Here is a 20,568-nt window from a genome sequence, read left to right on the forward strand (position 1 = left end):
TTTAGCAAGCCGAAGTGGCTTGTCAAGTTCATAGCATTCATTCATTCAATTGTATTTATGGAGCGCTTACTGTGTGCAGAGCGCTGTACTAAGTGCTTGGAAAGTACAGTTCGGCAACAGATAGAGACAATCCCTACCCAACAATGGGCTCACAGTCTAGAAGGGGGAGACGGACAACAAAACAAAACAAGTAGGCATCAGTAGCATCGAAATAGATAAATAGAATTAGAGATATGTAGCCCACTGTTGGGTAGGGACTGTCTCTATATGTTGCCAATTTGTACTTCCCAAGCACTTAGTACAGTGCTCTGCACATAGTAAGCGCTCAATAAATACGATTGATGATGATCATTAATAAAAATGAGTAGAATAATAAATATGTACAGATATATACAAGAGCTGGGTGTTGGGGAAGGGAGAGCAGACGGCGGGAGTAGGAGTTATGGGGAGGGGAGGAGGAGCAGAGGAAAAGGGGGGCTCAGTCTGGGAAGGCCTTCTGGAGGAGGTGAGCTCTCGGTAGGATTTTGAAGGGCAAAAGAGAGCTAGTTTGGTGGATGTGAGGAGGGAGGGCATTCCAGGCCAGGGGGATGACATGGGCCGGGGGTCGATGGCGGGACAGGCAAGAACGAGGCACAGTGTGGAGGTTAGCGGCAGAGGAGCGGAGGGTGCGGGCTGGGCTGGAGAAGGAGAGAAGGGAGGTGAGGTTGGAAGGGGCGAGGGGATGGACAGCCTTGAAGCCGAGAGTGAGGAGTTTTTGCTTCATGCGAAGGCTGATAGGCAACCACTGGAGATTTTTCAGGAAGGGGGGCGACATGCCCGGAGTGTTTCTGTACAAGACATACAACTCATTTCTAACTTTAAAGACCACGGGCTAGTTTTTATTGTGTAGACTATGATACCTCACCACACTCTTTCCATTAGTCTTTTTTTAATGATATAATAAATCTCAAGCCCCCAACCTCTGTGCCCTTGCATTCTCATTAGCCTCTCAGTGTCTTCTCTGGTCCCCAGAATATTAAGTCATTGTCTGTCTGTGAAACACAGCCTGATTCCTGAAACTAAATTGTTTCAAAGAAAGATGTTGGGCAGAACATGACAGTTCAGAAACAGTTTGTATAGTATCAGTTACCAGTCTTTTAGTTACAGTCTTTTAGACTGTGAGCCCACTGTTGGGTAGGGACTGTCTCCATATGTTGCCAACTTGTACTTCCCAAGCGCTTAGTACAGTGCTCTGCACACAGTAAGCGCTCAATAAATACGATTGATTGATTGATTGATTACCAGGAGCAGATATTAATGAAATAGGAGAATCATAGAGTCATGAGACTAAAAGAGATCACAAGAGGTCACCTAGTTCACCTTGTTCTTATGGATGGCAGGAGTGCAGCAAAGCCACAAAGGCAGCATGGTTTAGTGATAGAGCTTGGTTCTATGAGTCAGAAGGACCTGGGTTCAAATCCTGACTCTGCCACTTATTTGCTGTGTGATCTTAGGCATGTCACTTAGCTTCTGTGCCTCAGTTACCTTATCTGGGGTTTGATCGTGAGCCCCATGTGGAACATGGACTGTGTCCAACCGAATTAGCTTTTATCTACCCCAGCACTTAGTACAGTGCTTGGCACAGAATAAGTGCTTAAACTAATACCAATTTAAAAAAAGGCATGCTTAAAGGGACATCTAATCTATGCCCCTGCTGCAGAGTGATCACACCTAAACTTACCATGGGTAGAGAGTCTATCCTGTTTTAAGGACCTCGAGGGAGGAGATTCTCTCACTAATTCTGTTTTATGTTTATCTCCACTCTCAAGAAATCCTTCCTTAAATGTAATACTTATCTGTATTCCTAATTGCAACTTAAATGCCTCAGGCTGCAGCCCATCTTCCCCTTGTTTTGTTCTGAGAAGGAGATGAATAAATCAGCCTTTATACATAGTTGTAAACCATTATTAATTTGCCCAGGAGAACCAGATCCACCGCTGGAGTGAGTACCAGGATTTATTTATTTATTTATCTTACTTGTACATATCTATCCTATTTATTTTATTTTGTTAGTATGTTTGGTTTTGTTCTCTGTCTCCCCCTTCTAGACTGTGAGCCCGCTGTTGGGTAGGGACTGTCTCTATATGTTGCCGACTTGTGCATCCCAAGCACTTAGTACAGTGCTCTGCACACAGTAAGCACTCAATAAATACGATTGATTGATTGATCACTATAATCCTGCTGTATGCCTTATGTTAAAAATAAGCAATGTGACATCTGTGACTTTTTGAAAATTTGGATCAGGCAAGGAAAATTGGCAGTGTTTTATGTCTTTGATAAACCATAATTTAGTACCAAAGTATTGCCTTGTGTAAATAATTGTAAATACTTCGAAAAAGATGTATGCAGTGTCAGTTGGACTATTTTGATATACTGGACAGTGCTTCTGGCATTGAAGCTCTATTTATCTCTCTTTCACTTCACTTGGTGGAACAGGTAATAATAATGATGGCATTTATTAAGCGCTTACTATGTGCAAAGCGCTGTTCTAGGATGACAGTAGGATACCACAAGTAGCTGCTGTATGCAAGCTGAGTCTATGAAAACAAAAGCAAGAAGGACCAAGGAAGCATTTTAAGGATATGATCAAAGAAAGCCTAAGACAAAGCTGCATCTTAGCTAAAAACTGGGAGGCCACCGAGGCACGCAAATCAGCATTGCACAAGAGCATCAAAAAAGGGAATTGTTCTTTTTGAGCAGAAACTTTGAAAGGATTGTGAGCTATGGAGGCAAAAGTGAAAACAGTAACAAGGACTACAAATCTAACAGCCTAAAAGGCAATTTTTGTGTGTGCCCAGTGCCATGCAGATTGTGGGTCCTGCCCTGACCTTTTCAGCCAGATAAACTCACCAGTGGGATGGATTTCATGGTGAGGGGTATGATTTTCCAAAGAGGGAAGGCACCTATATAAGGTCATAAAAGAAAAATTGGTAATATTTGAATGCCTGGTGACCTTTTCAAAATTAGTTTTAAAATGTATTTTATGTTGACCCTTGACACCAGTTAGGCTTTCGTGGTAGTAATAACATTTACTGTGCACCCTCTGGATACAACGTGCTGTGCTAAGTGTATGGAAATTTCAAAAGACCTTTATAAGTTATTTTTGTGGTATTAAAGGGAATAATATATATCATAATGCATGATTCTCTTCTGTTTAATTTTCAAAGTCTTTAAGAGTTTAATAAAGTTTCCCGATCCTAGAATTGAAAAACAGGAAGAACAGAATTGTGTCATTGCTCTTTTCGGAGCCTGATAAAACCTAAGCTAATATTAATTTTGTCAATCTTCAAAAAAATTTGAAATTAGAGGCACATCTTCATTGAAATCCATAAAATGGACCCCTGGTAATTTTTTACGGTGCCTTGACATCACTTTCTCTTCTAAAATCTGATGAGGTGTAATTAATTTGTAAAATAAATGGTAAATGTCCTACAGAATATTGATTTAAGGGCCTTATTTCCAAATGCTTCAACTAAAGTAATTATGAAATGAGCAAATTATTTAATTTATTTAGTCATCAGCAGTTATTATTCTTAGGGTAGTGTTGCCTCGGATCTTTTGAAAATTGACTCAGAACTAAAATGTTGGCTGGGATATTTAACCTGTAATGGAGAATTTTGGCAGTGAGTGTAGTAGAGACTGGCATCATCATCCACTGTTTGCCTGATGAGAAAGAATATGGTGCTTTTTCAGAATTTGAAAATTACCAAAACTACTGATCTCTATAAAAGAAAATAAACCTTTTTTCAAACAATAACCACTCCATGGAACATCCTGGTCACTTCAAGAGCAACAAGGCCCAGGTGTCCTAAGTTGGGGTTACTGCTGAACCCTTAGAAATCCAGAAATACAGTGGAATGATTGACAAATTTCGCTCGGGTTGTGTGCCCAACTTACAACCTGTGGGCTCGTGTTGCTTCTACGATAGTTCTACGATCACCCCTTTGTTCTCAACACTGCTTTTCTAAGGTGCTTCTTGCTCATGTGATTTTTTTTCCATAGTTTATGCCGTAGCATAAAAGGGATCCTATTTGGTGAATCTCAGACCTCTTAGGAAATCACAGAAATGGCAGCAGGGAAAAGTCCCATGAGCAAGTGTGAAGGAGACCCCATCAGGGACAGTGTGCTGCTTTGTCATATACAAATAGACAGTGTAATTTAGGTATATTGTTGAATCATTTGGGTTCGAATTAAGCCATGTCATGCCAGATCTGGTAACTGTGGTTAGATCAGTTATCCTTTTCAAGACAGTTTGGAGAAAAGGACTAAAAGTGTCATTTGGGGCCAAAGAAATTCAGATTTTTTCTATACTTTTTTAAGAAACAAAAACTCTGTGTATCATTGAATCACAGAAATGCTAAAATAGAATTTACCAGAACTCTTCCTATCATTTTTCCCATATGTATTTCACATTAATGTCATATTCTTCAGTGACATAATTGTGTTTCATTATCAGCAGAGACCTGGAAAGCATGGATTTCATATGATTTGAAGATTTCTTTATTGCTAAATTATTTCACAGTAAGCGCTCAATAAATACGATTGATGATGATGATGATGATGATGATACACTGCTGCTATATGGGTTTTAGTTCATTTTCTGGAATCCTCATCCTACCTGGGGTGGGGTATTAATCAATTGATAGTCTTGAATCCTATTTTCACTCCAGCATCTTTAGGAGGGACAAGATGCTTATCCTCTATGCGTTTCATTTTCCAAATCCTTAAAAGGGATAATGAACTCACCACTGTCCTAAAAATGAATTATTTACTGTTAGGAAAGCATTTGAGAGCTTAGGCTAACCAGTCAATAACTATTATATCATTTCCATTACTAGTGGGGTAGTAGTAAAGAAGGGCTGTTATTTTTTTTCCGATCGGAGTTGATTTGCTTGAAAACTATTGCGGTATGTATATCAAGATTGGAGCAAGATACTGGATTCTGTTCACTCTGACTTTGTTCAGCAGGCTATCTGTTTGCTGCTGATGGATATATCGTTTTCATAGCAGCACTGTGCCAAATTCGTGGTTGTTTATATAACAATTTGTTAGTCTGACAGTCAATAAAAATGAGAAATTACCTCCTTTGGTATTTCTTAGTAGTCTTCCCCACAAGCAGTGAAAGCGTAAATCATAGTTTAATGGGAGGTTGACAGTTTTAATTGTTTAGCACTGACATGCTTTTGTCAAGCGGGGGCATCATTGGTCTTTCTTAGCAGGAATGATTTGCGCGTTAAACTTTGGCGATAAAATTAAGATAAATGACTTGCTATTCTTTCCCATTCATTTGAGGGGACTATATTCTGGACATACTGCCGTAGCTTTTATTGATACTTGCTCACCTTTCATTTTAACAAGTGTTAAAATGCACCTCCAAGCTGGAGTCATGGATATGTGCACTGAATTAAAGAGCATTTTCCGTTTTTTCCGAAAATTTAAACTCAAAATAATACCTTATTTAATTCAAGGATGCAGAAGGACAAGACTTTAAGAATATAAAGCATTAAAAATAAATATAGCATGGTATGGTTTTGTCTTTATTTTGCCCACAGTAGGCCCACAGTAGCACCTCTGTGACTCTTATAGAGTCAGTCGAAGCTCATAGTTCGTGCTACTCCACTGTCACCTCAAATTCGCAAAGAAGCAGCGTAGTTTAGTGGGAAGAGCCCAGTCATGGGTTCTAATTCCAGATCTGCCACTTATAATAATAATGATGGCATTTGTTAAGCGCTTACTATGTGTGAAACACTGTTCTAAGTGCTGAGGTGGGGGGTTACAAGGTGATCAGGTTGTCCCATGTGGGGCTCACAGTCTTCATCCCCATTTTACAGATGAGGTAACTGAGGCACAGAGAAGTGAAGTGACTTGCCCAAAGTCACACAGCTGACAAGAGGCGGAGCCGGGATTCGATCCCATGACCTTTGACTCCCAAGCCCGTGCTCTTTCCACTGAGCCATGCTGTTCAGCTGTGTGACCTTGGGCAAGTCGTTTAACTTTTCTGTGCCTCAGTGACCACATCTGTAAAATGGGGATTAAGTCGGTGGGCCCCACTTGGGACAACCTGATTACCTTGCATCTACCCTAGCACTTAGAACAGCGCTTGGCACATTGTAAGCACTTAACAAGTGCCATCATTTTTATTATTATTATTTTTATCATTATTTGCTGTACTGCTGATCTAGTTAGAAGGTGGCAAGGAAAATATTTTCGTGAATGCATTTTGGAAACATCTTTTCTGCAAGATTCTGGAACTTAAGCAGACAGTGAACTAGAGTGCCGTAAGTGCTTAAGTACTTTAACACGATGTTTCCATCAGTACAATTCCTGGCTTGTTTTCATATGTAAGTTTAGAATCCTGCGTATCTACACGGTCTTCAGGCACGTGCCTCAGGCTAAAACTGAAGATAATAACTTGGGATTTGTGTCTCTTGTAAGTTACAGTCATTGTCAGTTGACAGCTTTGAAGGACCTAAATTGGCATCAAAGGATGCAGATCATTTAGTTAGGTCAATTCCTGTTCATTTTCGTCTTCCATTAAATGCTTTAATGTTTTCTTCTTCATTTTATTTGCAGCTAAGCCCCATCCCAAGTCCGGTTTTGGGGAGAAAGCCAAATGCTAGTCAGTCTCTGCTTGTGTGGTGCAAAGAAGTTACAAAAAACTATAGGGGAGTGAAAATCACCAACTTTACAACATCATGGAGGAACGGTTTATCGTTTTGTGCAATATTACACCATTTTAGACCAGATTTAATGTAAGTAAAAATATTTTACCTTCCCAGCCAAGTACTTTGTCTGTGCTAGAAATTGGAGACGAAAAACAACAAAACCAATTCTAACGCAGTTCCGGAAACGCTTAACCATTTATTTATTTATTTTTTACTTTCAACCCCTCTTGCTTTTTGAGAGAAGGATTTAATGCCCAACTTTGAAATTCCTCCTGCTCTCCTCAAAAAGCCATTTTTCTTTTAAAATGATTTGTTTTTCTTCTTAATCTTATACAAAGAACTGACTTGAAGATGATTATGAAAATTGTGTTAGTGCTGAAATGAGATGAGACAAATAAGCCTGTAGCTCTTTGTACACTGGCAACGAGGGATTACCTCATGGTAAATTTGGTTGTCAAGGCTGGCCTCTGGTCCCCTGCCTCAACTTCTCTTTTAGATGGAAAGCTTCAGGCAATGAAACATGTAATCGCTGGTTATTTATTTATTTTTTTCTTTAATTTTCCACACTATTAGTTTTGTTGATTGAGTGGCTGTGAAATTGCTAGTTACTGTATGATATTATTGTATGTCAAATTTTTAGATTCAGTTTGTTTTAAAACTGCTGCTTTTATATCAAATACTGTACATACCCACTGTGCCATTTTCTCCCTCAGTGACTACAAGTCCCTGAATCCTCAAGATATTAAAGAGAACAACAAAAAGGTAAGACCTGCCAGGGAAAAAAAGGACAGCTTCAATTTTGACTTCACTGCAGGTTTTTATTAATTTTGGGAAAGTGAGGTGTGGTTTGTTTTTTTTTGGTAAGGTCATAACTGCAGCTCACAGAAGGTATTCAGCCTCCTGCAGTTCAAATCGGATGCATTATTGACTCCTGTTTGTCATGGTCTTTAACATTCACAACAAGGGCCAGACTGGCATTAGCATTTAATATTTGTATGGGCTACATTAACTTTTAAAAAGAGGAAAAAAGACAAAGGAACCTCTTTTTGTGATGAATATCCTTTTTCCAGTTAAAGATTAACTTTTAAAAAAAACAACGATGCCAAAATAGTGAGCTTTTAAGGCTTTACATGACTTTGCAAGAGTGCACTGGATAGGTGAAGGTAAATGCAGGTTTTTGGATGTACAGTAATACTTTTGATTTTTAAAATACAGAGTTTACATGAACTTTTATCCACTTACTTTTAGTTAAACTGTAGTTTTTAAACATGCTGATTTTCTATACTCTCTAGGATTTAATGTTTTAAAATATTTTTGGAAATCAATTCTAAAGAATATAGTCTAATGAAGTGTGTTATGTAGGTTACCTAGGCCAAAGTCTTTAATCTACTTTTGAATTAGGTAACTATAAAACCCTATTGATTTAAAGATTAAGCAAGGATAGCCTGATCCAGGTTCAGTGATGTGAGAGTAGTGTTAACCTAAAAAATTTTTCTAATAAACTTTTAGTGCTAAATGTTCATTGCAGTGAAAAAAGTCACATTTGATTGAGGTTGCCTGGGGACCAGTCCTGAAAGTGATACATTTAAAAATCATTTATTTCCCAGTGGATTCAGCTCCCAAAAAAAGTACATGAAAACCAACACAATCTTCTTTTTACTCATTTTCTGGCTCAGATTGATTATTTTGGAAAACGGTTACATTTAATTGGAGATAGTATGCAGAAAATTGAAATGCTGTCTTTTTTAAAAAAAAAACTAAAGCAAATTGTAACCTAAAGTGCATTTCTTTAGCTGGTAAATAGTTCAACATTTGTCTAATCACAGGAAAATGAGGCAAATAAACTTAATTAAAATATTTTAATGAAGCTTATTTTTCATGTTCATAAAGTTGGAATGCATGTGTCAGTTCATCTCCTTACTGCAGTTATATAGGGAGTATGTACTATGTAATTTGTAGTGACAAAGTTTTTCTTTAATGTACTAATAGTTCATTTTTTTGAATGTCAAAATCCCTTGATTTTTTTTCAATTCTGATATTTCAGTAATGCTTGAAATTCATCTAGCACCGTACCGTTAACTGTGGATAATTTTTTTAAAGTTTGGGGTATATCCAGTCGTTTTCATTATTCAATAGGTAATGATTGTTATTGCGTGTATGTGAGTTTTATTCCTTTCATCACTCTGCAGCTCCTTGCCTGACAGCTACATTGAGTATCTCAGTTGCTTCCTGCAGATTTATTTCCTGGCTTCACACAGTTCTGCCTGATAACCCCTTGTGCCCTTGATTGGAATGAATGCAGCACAGGGAACAATGCCTGGGTATAAGTTCCATGCAGATGTATAACACATTTGACAAGGACTCCTCCTAGCCAATTAAAATAACATCTAGCAATGAATAAGACTATTTTCTTTGTCCACAAGATCTCCATCTTCCTCTGCACAGGCAGCTAAAGAGACAGTAAATGAATGACCAGATCAGTAAAGGTTAACCTACGGGGAATACACCTTTAGAAAGCCTTGACCTTACTTGCAAAAAGTGTGACTTGCCTTAAAAACAGTTTTCAGTGCAATTAGTGTGCATAATTACATTTTAAGACGAATTGTTACAAGAAGCAAAACATCAGCAGGAGTTTCCCCACTTCCAGGCTAATCATTTTCCTAAATCTGTAAGAGGTGCGGAATAAAAAAGGCATTTACCTGTGACATTTGATCTTGACCAATATGTCAGTGTGTTAGATAATTGGGAAATGTTTAGAATACTGCCTGTGGTGCTTTTGCTGATAGACTGCAATTGATGGCTGTCAGTCAAGTTGTCAGGATATATAAGAAGGAAAAAGACTTTAATTTCCCTAAAACAAGTAAAATAACAAACAGGCCTGTACACGCACACCAGCCGAGCCACACACTTTAGCTGAATATTTTGAGGCGCCTGCATTATAAAGGATAGTGCTGTGAAAATTGAAGAGGTTTTAATATTGCAATTTGTTTTCCATTTTCTCTCTCTCTCTCCTTCCCCAAAATTTATGAAACTGCAGGAAGAGTGAGGGAAATGAGGATTAAATATAAAGGCTGTAGTGCGCTTTAACGTGTAAGCACTAAATACTGATATTGATATCTCTATGGTATTTTTTAATCCATTCGAAACTTTCCTTTTAAGCAAACTTGTAATTACAGTTTACAAACTAATATATTAAAGGCTCAACCATCTGGTGAGAGAAAGATACAATCATTTTTTTTTCTTATTTTCACCTACAAGCATATGTAAGCCCACATCCATACTTTTTGAAGGGTTCTTGGCAACACAGTACTGTTTTCAAGGGTTAGCTCAGGTTAGGAATAATTAATTGTAAATTGAGAAACAGCTCTGATTCTTCAAACTAGAAAAACCTGATGTGCCACAGTCATTTAAGGGCCAGCAGAACAAAACAATGCAGCCTCACATTCTCAACTTTATTTTCGTTTTCAAAATGCTTCACTTTTTCTAAAGACTTATAGTTAAATAAATTCTCTCTCATTATTTTATGAAGTCTGTGCTAATTAGATATTTCCTATATTTCCTATACTCTTTATCAGGTAATAGAGGGTGAAGTTATTTTTGATTATCTGGATGTTCTTTCTAATCAACACAGATCTCTGCAATTACATGATCAGTAGAAGAGAGGAGGTTGATCAGTGCTGATAAATTCCAAGATGGATTAGTGTAGTGTTTCTATATATCTTAGTTCCCTATCTTAAAAACCCATCATTAATTTTTTTTTGTTATAAACCTTCCATTTTAAAATTTACTAATTTTCTTCTTTACTAGGAAAACCATTTAGACTGGCTTTAATAAAGTGTGTTTTATGTAATTTAATTTGTTTTGAAGTTATGGTTTTATATTGACATTCTATGAAAAGCATGAAAAATTGACTTTATTAAACTGAGCTTTCTATTCTCATGAGTACACATTAATAAAATGTATATAAGGGGTGAAAGTAAATTTTATTTTTGAAGATTAGGACTAAATAAACGCTGTTTTGGCAATTTGTAAAAAGCGTAATTGATGTAATATGGATATTTTGAACTGAAGCGTAATCACCTGGACATATTTGAGGATTTAAACTTGGTTGACTTCTTGAACTGCAATATTGTGCTTTTGTGTAATCGCTGCATTATTACATCTGTGTGTTCTTCTGTTTTTGGTGGTGTTTTGTTTTTTTCATTTTTGAAGGCCTACGATGGATTTGCCAGCATAGGAATATCCCGGTTGTTGGAACCTTCTGACATGGTTTTACTAGCAATTCCAGACAAACTGACTGTTATGACTTATCTCTATCAAATAAGGGCACATTTCAGTGGCCAAGAATTAAATGTAGTTCAGATAGAAGAAAATAGCAGTAAAAGCACGTACAAAGTGGGTAACTATGAAACAGACACCAACAGTTCTGTCGATCAGGAAAAGTTCTATGCAGAGCTTAACGACCTGAACCGGGAGCCTGAACTGCAGCCGGCTCTCAGCGGAGTAGTCGATTTTGTGTCTCAGGATGACTCCGTATTTGTAAACGACAGTGGTGTTGGTGAGTCAGAAAGTGAGCATCAGACCCCTGATGATCACCTAAGTCCAAGCACAGCTTCCCCCTCCTCTCGCAGGACTAAAAGTGATGTGGATCCACAAAAATCCCAACAGAGCTCTGGAAGGGCTTCTGGATCTGAGGAGGCTGGATCAGGTACTAGTTCCGATCCAGTACAGACCCAGTTCGCGTTGGAGAAGAAGAGACTGTTGAAAGCTGACACTTTAGAACTGAGTGAATTGTCACTTGTTACTGATCAAAGAAAAGATGTGTGCCCACCGTTCGCATGTGAGATTATTGACAGACAAAGGCACCAGATTCCAGAAAGTTCTGGTAGTTTCTTGGAGCAGGAAAAACTGGAATATTCAGGAACCTCAGAGGGCAGAAGATCGGATCCTGAGTCACCAGTAAAAAAGACAAGTTTATCTCCCACTTCAAAACTTGGATATTCCTACAACAGAGATGCAGACCTTGCAAAGAAAAAGAGGGCTACTCTAAGGCACCTAGAGTCTAACTCCGATTCTGAGAGTAGAATAGCCTTAAATAATGCAGATTATTCTGCAAAAATGACTCAGGTAAGAAAATACCATTTAAATGTTCGTATAATAAAAGTTCAGTTGCTGCATTTTATATTCTGATTTTACTCTTAGTTCCCTTTTCGTGTTCTTCAGATGGCCCTAGGTGAAATATGTTCTGATATGTCATACATAATTAAGCGTTATCTCAGGAGTTGTATGTGTATTTTATGTCCTTATGGTGCTCACTAATTCATGAAAAATAGCAACTCATTTAATTTTCATGCAAGAGGCATTTCACCAGTTAAAGCTAACTAGGTAAATAAGACCTTCCCTATAAAATAAAATAAAACATTTTTAATATTTTCATATTTTTAGGCAGAGAAATGTTCAATTTCAGTAGACAGCAATAACGTATGGAACATCATTATGTCACATTGTCTATAGTTTTACCATCATTAAAAACAGATTTCCTTTCATTTTTCTTTGGGTTGCTCAAGATTGGTCTTCCCCTTGGTTTACTTGGGCACCATAGGGGTTTCCTTAAAAGAGGGATCGAAGCAGTTCTGAGAATGCTCTGCTGTCTGCAGGGCGTGATTTCAAACTGGATCCTTAATTTTCAAAATCTTCTAAATTGCAAATCAAAATCCCACCACCCAGGAAGTTTCTAGAATTAGTTGGTGAATTTGGTTTTGTCGTACCAATTAGACCCTAGGGTGAAACCTATTTTTGAGACAAATTTGAGCGTGAATGATCCATGGAATCAATTTCAGTTCATTCTGTTTTTAAATAGTACTTTGTAGCTGAACTCTGTTAAACTCAGGTGATAGTCTAATAAGCTACCCAGCCCAGTTTACCCCGTGTCTGCATTTATTAGCCAGGTCTTGGTTAAGTGGCAGTTGCCAGCTCTCCCCAACACCGGGTTTGGTAAGAGGCATGCCTGATATGGAGAACAGAAATTAAGCTGGCCCCTACTTGCCAGATTTGTTTTGCTGCTCAATTAATGTTACCATCAGGAGCAACCCAAGGTGAGCTGTTTTACTCATACTAGCCTGGGGTAACCTCTAGAGATACAATCCAACAAACACCGTAATTATTATGATTTCCAAAGTTCTTTCTCTTGTTCTCCCCATTTTTAAATCATCTCCATATTAGTCTTTTTTACAAGGAGGTAAAACCATTCAAGAAACATGTGATAAAAGTAGAGCCAGTGAAAAGCAGTGACAGATTTAGAGAGATATTTTAATAATACCAATGCCACCAGTCTTTTTATAATAAATCATCACCTGAGGATTGGGTCACACCCTTGTCCTTATGCATCTAAAGTTAGTCTGTCCTCCGATGTTGACCAAGCTTCAGACAAGCGGAAACTCTTGTGTTAGAAGATGGGAGTAGAGAGGCAAACAGATGGCCAGCAGGGTAATGTTGCGTGGGAAGATTACCCCGGAAATTAATTGAAAGTTTTCCCCAAAATGCTTTAAAATTGGGGGTTATGGAAGAAAGAAGGAATATAATTTCCCATTCCTGTGCCCCAAGTTCGAATTTCCTGATAATGACTTGTGGAATCATTCTACCCTACCAAATGAAGGTACATTACATCTTGACATTACCTATATGTTTGCATTCATTGGACATACTTTGTGCATCAGAATGGCATAAAAAAAATTGAAACTCGCGGTGGAGTTTAACTGCAGCCCGAAGTAATGAAGAAAAAGAATCTGGGTACCACTTCCAAACAGCTGTCATATTGGAAATGGAGCCATTGTTTTAAAGCCTATTAATATTCAGCTTGTTGCCCAAAATATTAGCATATACTTGAATATCTTGAGTATTTAACATCAGCTAGAAAGGCACTCTTCCTATGCTGTTGGGATGGGACAAGCTTATTGAAAAGTACATTTAAAGTAAAAGATATCATTGGTTTAATATTATATGTGTCTTTTTCCAGTAATGTCAAGAACTTGAGTTAATTTCGCTAGATTAATTTAGGCCTGGATGATTTGTATCTTGGAAAATACGTTATCAATTTCTACCTTGCTGAAAATGAAGTTTATGTTATTATTTTTCTAGAAAATAATTTGTTCACATAGGAACAAATTTGAGGAAAGCATGTTCGATTTATAAAATAGTGCAAGTTGGAAATAGAATTTTTAAAACTTTTGTGTGGTCACATTACTTTCAGAAAAGAACTAGAAGAGAAGAAGCTTGTACATATATATTCTATTTATTTTATTCTGTTAATATGTTTTGTTTTGTTGTCTGTCTCTCCCTTCTAGACTGTGAGCCCACTGTTGGGTAGGGACTGTCTCTATATGTTGCCAATTTGTACTTCCCAAGCGATTAGTACAGTGCTCTGCACACAGTAAGTGCTTAATAAATATGATTGATTGAATGAATGAATGAAAAGAAGCTCCAATAAGGATACATTTCCCATATTCCATACTTTGTATGTGTTATTTCAAATATACATTCAAGATATTTTTAAGGCATCTAATCTCAAGAAATTCCAGATTTAATCCTGACTTTTATTATTCAAACAGATTATTTCACCATCAATTACTATACAAATGTAGATTATATAAATGTTTCTTTGCCATTAATTCTACCTTTTTGCTTTTAAGCAACGAATATTATCAAGACAGGAAGAACTTAAAGAGCGGGCAAGAGTTCTACTTGAGCAAGCAAGAAGGGATGCAGCTTTAAAAGCAGGGAGTAAGCAGATAATCAGTGCGTCTCCACCAGTCCGCAATAATCAACTGACTGATGTAAGGATTATTAGTTGAAATTACATTAAATGAATGATTATTGTAATGGTATTATTAACCGTATCAATTCTTTTTTTGGTAGTTGGGAAGTCTCTGGAGACTAATCTAATGGGAAAAAGAGTATTGATTATTTTTCTTCATCAATATATGCATTATTTGCCTCCGTTATTCTACTTATCTCTTCACATTTTCATCATTGGCAGTTCCAAAGGCTGGAATGAATTTAACCCAAGAAAATTATTATATAGGAAATAACTCTGCACACCAGCTGCTAAGGAACAACAGCAGTGTTAGCTTCTACACAACATGCTACCAGTGACCCCTAAGTGGCTGGAAGGGATTGCATGGGAAGAAAGTTATTTTGCTTCTTTTCCCCTTTTTCTGAAACCCAGTTGCCTGTTGTGTCAAATCATCGGTGGTGGTTTTGTCTCTTTGCAAACTCATTTTATTTTGCACTTTAGTTCCACTGCAACATAATGTTCCTGGAATTAAATTTCCATTTCATTCTTGAAGCCATACTGTTTCTTGGTTTCATGTTTCCCCATTGAAAATGTCCTTTTCCAGACCTTCCTGTGTGTTCATAGTTTAAAAGCCAGTTTGTTTTTTCGTGATATTAGGCATCTGGGGGCCTGCAAATGAAAGACATGGTTTTAGCCCTCAAGGGTATTACAATCTAATGGATGGGATGGGATTTTAATCCTGCCTTAAATAGTGGAGGGGGCAAGATTCTTGGTGTTGTAATAGATGTCTAAGAGCAGGGGAATATCTAATGAGGTCAGGGATCTAAAGGACCCAGGAAGTGGAGGAAACTAGTTCATCCCTTTGTATAACCATGGTTTATCACAGCCATCATCAAGTAACAGGAAAACCCTTTTGGAAGGCTTTTCCCATCAATTTATCAGCAATTCCACACCACCTATGCAGCTGCATGCTCACAACCATCCTTAACAGTTCTCTCCATATCAGCTTGCATAGCCTCATATTTAAGTTCCAGCTCATATCTCCTTGTTTCCTTTTATCTGTAAATTATTGTATATTTTGGTATCCCTTAGATCATAAATTCCTTGAGGGCAGGGATTGTCTCTCAATTACATAGTTACATTCCAATGTCATAGTGTTTGTACAGTCCTTAGTAAATAGGAGTTCAAAAAATATTATTGTTCGATTGAAGTAACTGATCAGAGCTTAGCAGCTATGATCAACACCAGTCCCCATTCTGTTAACACTTTTAAGCACCTGTTACAATGATTGCCTTGCTTTCCTAACATATTTCACAGAATGCCCTTCAGAGGGACTATGATTGATTAACCAGAGCATTAGGACAGTTTGTCATATCTTCTATGCCCATGGTTTTTACCAATCTAGTTAAGATAGAGTAATATGTGATAGGGATGCGTATTGGATAAGGAATAACTGGCCAAGAATAAGTTCGGGTGAAAAAAGGTCTGATTCAAAGTAAGAAACAAACTTAAAATAAGTCTATAGTGACATGCTATTTCAGAGTAGTATTTCAGCATACTTAATCAGGAGTAAAATGAAAAGGAACTGTGTCCCTGCGAAAAATACTTTTCCAGTTCTGAGCTCCAGAACTTGAGAAACTTGGGAAAGATTCAGAGGAGAATCATAAAGGTTTAGAAAACAAGAACAGGGATAGCAGGCATAAAGCAACTAAAATTTATGTAACCTCTATCTGTCATCGATAATTTGGCAGTTTAATAAACAGAGAATAGTGGCCAACTGCTCCAGCAAATCAAGTGAAAATGAACTTATGCTGCAGCATAAATGTTTTGTTTTGATTATAAGGAAGAATTTCCTGACAATAAAGGTCCTTAAACATTATAGTGACTTACTGAAAGAGATTATGGATTTTCCTTCTCTGAAGATCTGGATAGCTGGATATAGTCTCATCACTGATGGTTGATATAAGTGTGGTCTTGCTTGAAATCTTGAGGGTGGACTAGATCAATTCTTCTTCACTTTTCACTGGTCAGGGTCTCACCATAAATGTCACCAAATATGTGTGCACATCCAGAAAGGGACAGGAGAATGGTGATGAGATTCTCATTATGAAACTGCCATCTTTGATATGAACACCTTTGTCCTGGCATGTGTTTGAAAATGGACTTAACATGCTTAAACATGCTGAAAGAGATCAAAGATGTCAGAGCCTGCAAATTTTCAGGACATTCTTGAAAGCCCTTCAGATCACTCTGATAGTTATGATCGGAAAGTACTGGACCATATCCTTTTTTCCCTATTCATTTATTTCCCCCGGTCATAAGATTCTTAACTATATCATACCTATAACCACCCTAAACTCTCCTTTGACTAGCAATTCCCTTCCTACTTTTCTCAGATTGCAAGTGAGATCTGTTGACAATGTAAATTTGGTGAGCCAGCCACAAAACCGAGTGAATGCAGTTGATCATTTGAAACTGGGCTCTGTTGTCCTTCAGAAATAGAACTGGGATATTATAACAAGAGATTTAGAAAACAACAAATGGTATCTTGTTTCCTAAAACTCTCTTTAGGATGAATTTATGCTTCATTCCTCCCTTATCTCCATTCCAAAAGGAGTACTTTTCAAACTCAAAGGCTCAAATCTTTAGGTTTTCTTATACTATCAACACAAGTGTGTGTGTGTGTGTGTGTGTGTGTGCATGCACATGCACACATGTGTAAGCACTACTTCATTTTAAAATGTAGTTCGGCTTTCAGTTAAAAATGTGTTTCAGTGAAAATTTGTACTTCATCTTGCAAGTTAAGAATAAGATTTTGATCATCTTAATTCACTTTCAAAGCTAAGGATTTTTTTTGGTCTTCATAAGGTATTTCCTGAAATTTTTCCACTTATAGGTTAATATTGTTGGTATTTTATATTGCATGCAATCATTTTTCTTCAGATTTTGGCTAAAGATAATCAACGACAATGATACCCATTTTTAGCAGACCAAAAGGCAGATTTTTCAAATATTTTTCTAATATGGAGCATTTGTGTATTTGCTCAATGTGGGCAGGAAACATGTCTGTTCATTCTGTTGAACTGTACTTTCCAAAGTGCTTAGTGCAGTGCTGTGCATATGGTAAGAGAAGCGGTTTGGCTTAGTGGATAAAGCATTCAGAAGGACCTGGGTTCTCGTTTCAGCCCCACCACATTGTCTGCTGTGTGACTTTGTTAAAGTCACTTCACTTCCCTGGGCCTCAGTTACCTCATCTGTAAAATTGTAATTTAGAGTGTGAGCCCTATGTGTACAGAAACGCCCTGGGCATGTCACTCCCCTCCTCAAAAATCTCCAGTAGTTGCCTGTCAACCTACGAATCAAGCAAAACCTCCTCATTCTAGGCATCAAAGCTCTCCATCACCTCGCCCCCTTCTACCTCACCTCCCTTCTCTCCTTCTACAGTCCAGCCCGCACCCTCCGCTCCTCTGCTGCTAACCTCTTCACTGTGCCTCGTTCTCGCCTGTCCCGCCGTCGACCCCCGGCCCACGTCCTTCCCCTGGCCTGGAATGCCCTCCCTCCACACATCCGCCAAACCAGCTCTCTTCCCCCTTCAAAGCCCTACTGAGAGCTTGCCTCCTCCAGGAGGCCTTCCCCTTTTTCCTCTCCTCCTCCCCTCCCCATTGCCCCCCACGCCCTACCTCCTTCCCCTCCCCACAACACTTGTATATATTTGTACATATTTATTACTCTATTTTACTTGTACGTATTTACTATATTTTATTAAAGATGTGCATATAGCTATAATTCTATTTATTCTGACAGTTTTGACACCTGTCTACATGTTTTGTTTTGTTGTCTGTCTCCCCCTTCTAGACTGTGAGCCCATTGTTGGGTAGGGACGGTCTCCATATGTTGCCGACTTGTACTTCCCAAGTGCTTAGTACAGTGCTCTGCACACAGTAAGCGCTCAATAAATGTGAATGAATGTGGGGCAGGGACTGCGTCCCTGATTACCTGATTAACTTGTATTTCCCCCAGCCCTTTCAACCAGGCTCAGCACAGAACGCTTAACGAGCACTATAAATTATTGTGTTCAATATATACCATTGATTAATTGACTCAAAAGTAGTTTGAGCAAACTATAGCAGCATTTAAATAATAATAATAATAATAATGGTATGTGTTAAGTGCTTACTATGTGTTAAGCTCTGTTCTAAGCCCTGGGGTAGATACAGGGTAATCAGGCTGTCCCACATGGGGCTAACACTTTTAATCCCCATTTTACAGATGAGGTAACTGAGGTACAGAGAAGTTAAGTGATTTGCCCAAGATCACACAGCAGACAAGTGACAGAGGAAATTAGGGGTGAGTCAGGAAAAGTCCCTTGGAGGAGATATGATTTTAGTTGGGTTTTGAAGATGGGGTGTGGAATGGTCTGTCGAATATGGAAGGGGAGAGAGTTGTTGCCGAATTGTACTTTCCAAATGCATAGTACAGTGCTCTGCTCACAGTGAGCACTCAATAAATACGATTGATTGCATGAATGAATATCTGTGAAACTTCTAGGAAAAACTGGACTTGGAATAAGTGAGGGAGCATTACATTGTGCATCAATGTCTTGAAATGACCAATCCTTGATTAATGGCAAAGGCATTAAGAACTTTTCCAGGATTTACAATAACCTTCTGTGAAAGATTTTTAGTTATCAGTGATTAAGAAAGTAATACCACTGTCTTCCTCAGGTTTTTAGAATCATTCAGATTAGAGTCCAAATTGTTTTCTGCAAGAACCAAGAAAATGCAAGTAGGCCCTTTGCCAATTAAACCCAGAATAGATAGTTTATTGTTGTTGGGTTGGGACATTATGGACATCAACCTTGGGCTTTTGATGTTAATTGGAAAATATTGATTGGAAGAAAAGACTAGTCTGTCATGCTGATAATTGTAAAAGATTTAGATAGGATCACGAGATTTTTAGCAGTTACCATCTAATTGGTAAAAAGATTGAACACTATTTTGATAATCCCTGACTACTGATGTAATTTACTCAGAAGTGTTTATTTATGTATGTGTCACTCAGAAGCTTATGAATTTAAGGTAAAATATTGCCACATAAGCACATATCATGAATATTGAAAGTGTAATTATGATTTCATAACATATAAAGGAGGAAGTTCTGTGTACTTGAGAGCTTAAAGTAACTTGTTTCTTTGTAAAAAAAAATTAACAGGCTTGTTCATTCATACATTCATTCAATCGTATTTATTGAGCGCTTACTGTGTGCAGAGCACTGTACTAAGCGCTTGGGAAGTACAAGTTGGCAGCATATAGAGACAGTCCCTACCCAACAGCGGGCTCACAGTCTAGAAGGGGGAGACAGACAACAAAACAAAACATAGTTTTATTAACAAAACAATAAATAGAATGAATATGTACAAGTAAAATAAATAAATAAATAGGGTAATAAATATGTACAAACATATATACACATATACAGGTACTGTGGGGAGGGGAATGAGGTAAGGCGGGGGGAAATTCAATTAGTAGAATAAAAACATCGTTAACTTTGTATTTATAATTCCATTTTTAAAAGCTCACAAACAGCAAAAGGGTAAAAATCTTTGAACAGCATGCAGAGTAAAAAGGAATTCTTTTCCTTTTCATTTTTACCATTGATTGGTTGTTTGATTTATGTTTGGCCTCTGAACTAAAAGTTCTGTGGAGAACTCCTTGAGCACTGAGATGCAAATGTATTCCTTATTTCATAGTTTAACAATCACAAGAAGATTTAATGTATGTAATCCATTTCAGACCAGTAAGACACCTTATTCTTCTTTTTAAAATATGCATTTTGGAGAGGAAGAATAGCGAGGCATATCCATTATAGGAATAAATACTTCCCCACAAGTCAATTATGTGTATTCATCACTATTTAAATAATAGTTTATTATGTCTAACTTTAAGTTGCTTTGAAGGCTGCCGCCATAATAATGACTACCAGACTTCTCAGAAGTTACATTGTCAGTTTACTGGGATATCTCCAAGTCACAAATAAAGGGAATTTTCTAAAACCCAGCAATCTTTTCTGTTG

At 37.7% G+C, this 20,568-nt stretch overlaps 1 protein-coding gene across 5 annotated transcripts in view; it reads left to right on the top strand.

The window, feature by feature from the left end:
- EHBP1 (EH domain binding protein 1) overlaps nt 1-20,568 on the top strand; it is a 256,095-nt gene that overhangs the window by 161,901 nt on the left and 73,626 nt on the right. For all 5 annotated transcript variants that reach the window (XM_038750933.1, XM_038750935.1, XM_038750937.1 and 2 more), the window contains 4 exons: nt 6,613-6,791; nt 7,418-7,466; nt 10,917-11,831; nt 14,393-14,536. In XM_038750933.1, the coding sequence (XP_038606861.1) occupies nt 6,613-6,791; nt 7,418-7,466; nt 10,917-11,831; nt 14,393-14,536 (1,287 nt within the window). The remainder of the gene's footprint in view (nt 1-6,612; nt 6,792-7,417; nt 7,467-10,916; nt 11,832-14,392; nt 14,537-20,568) is intronic.

Source organism: Tachyglossus aculeatus, chromosome 9, assembly GCF_015852505.1.
Source record: "Tachyglossus aculeatus isolate mTacAcu1 chromosome 9, mTacAcu1.pri, whole genome shotgun sequence".
Taxonomy (NCBI): Eukaryota; Metazoa; Chordata; class Mammalia; order Monotremata; family Tachyglossidae; genus Tachyglossus; species Tachyglossus aculeatus.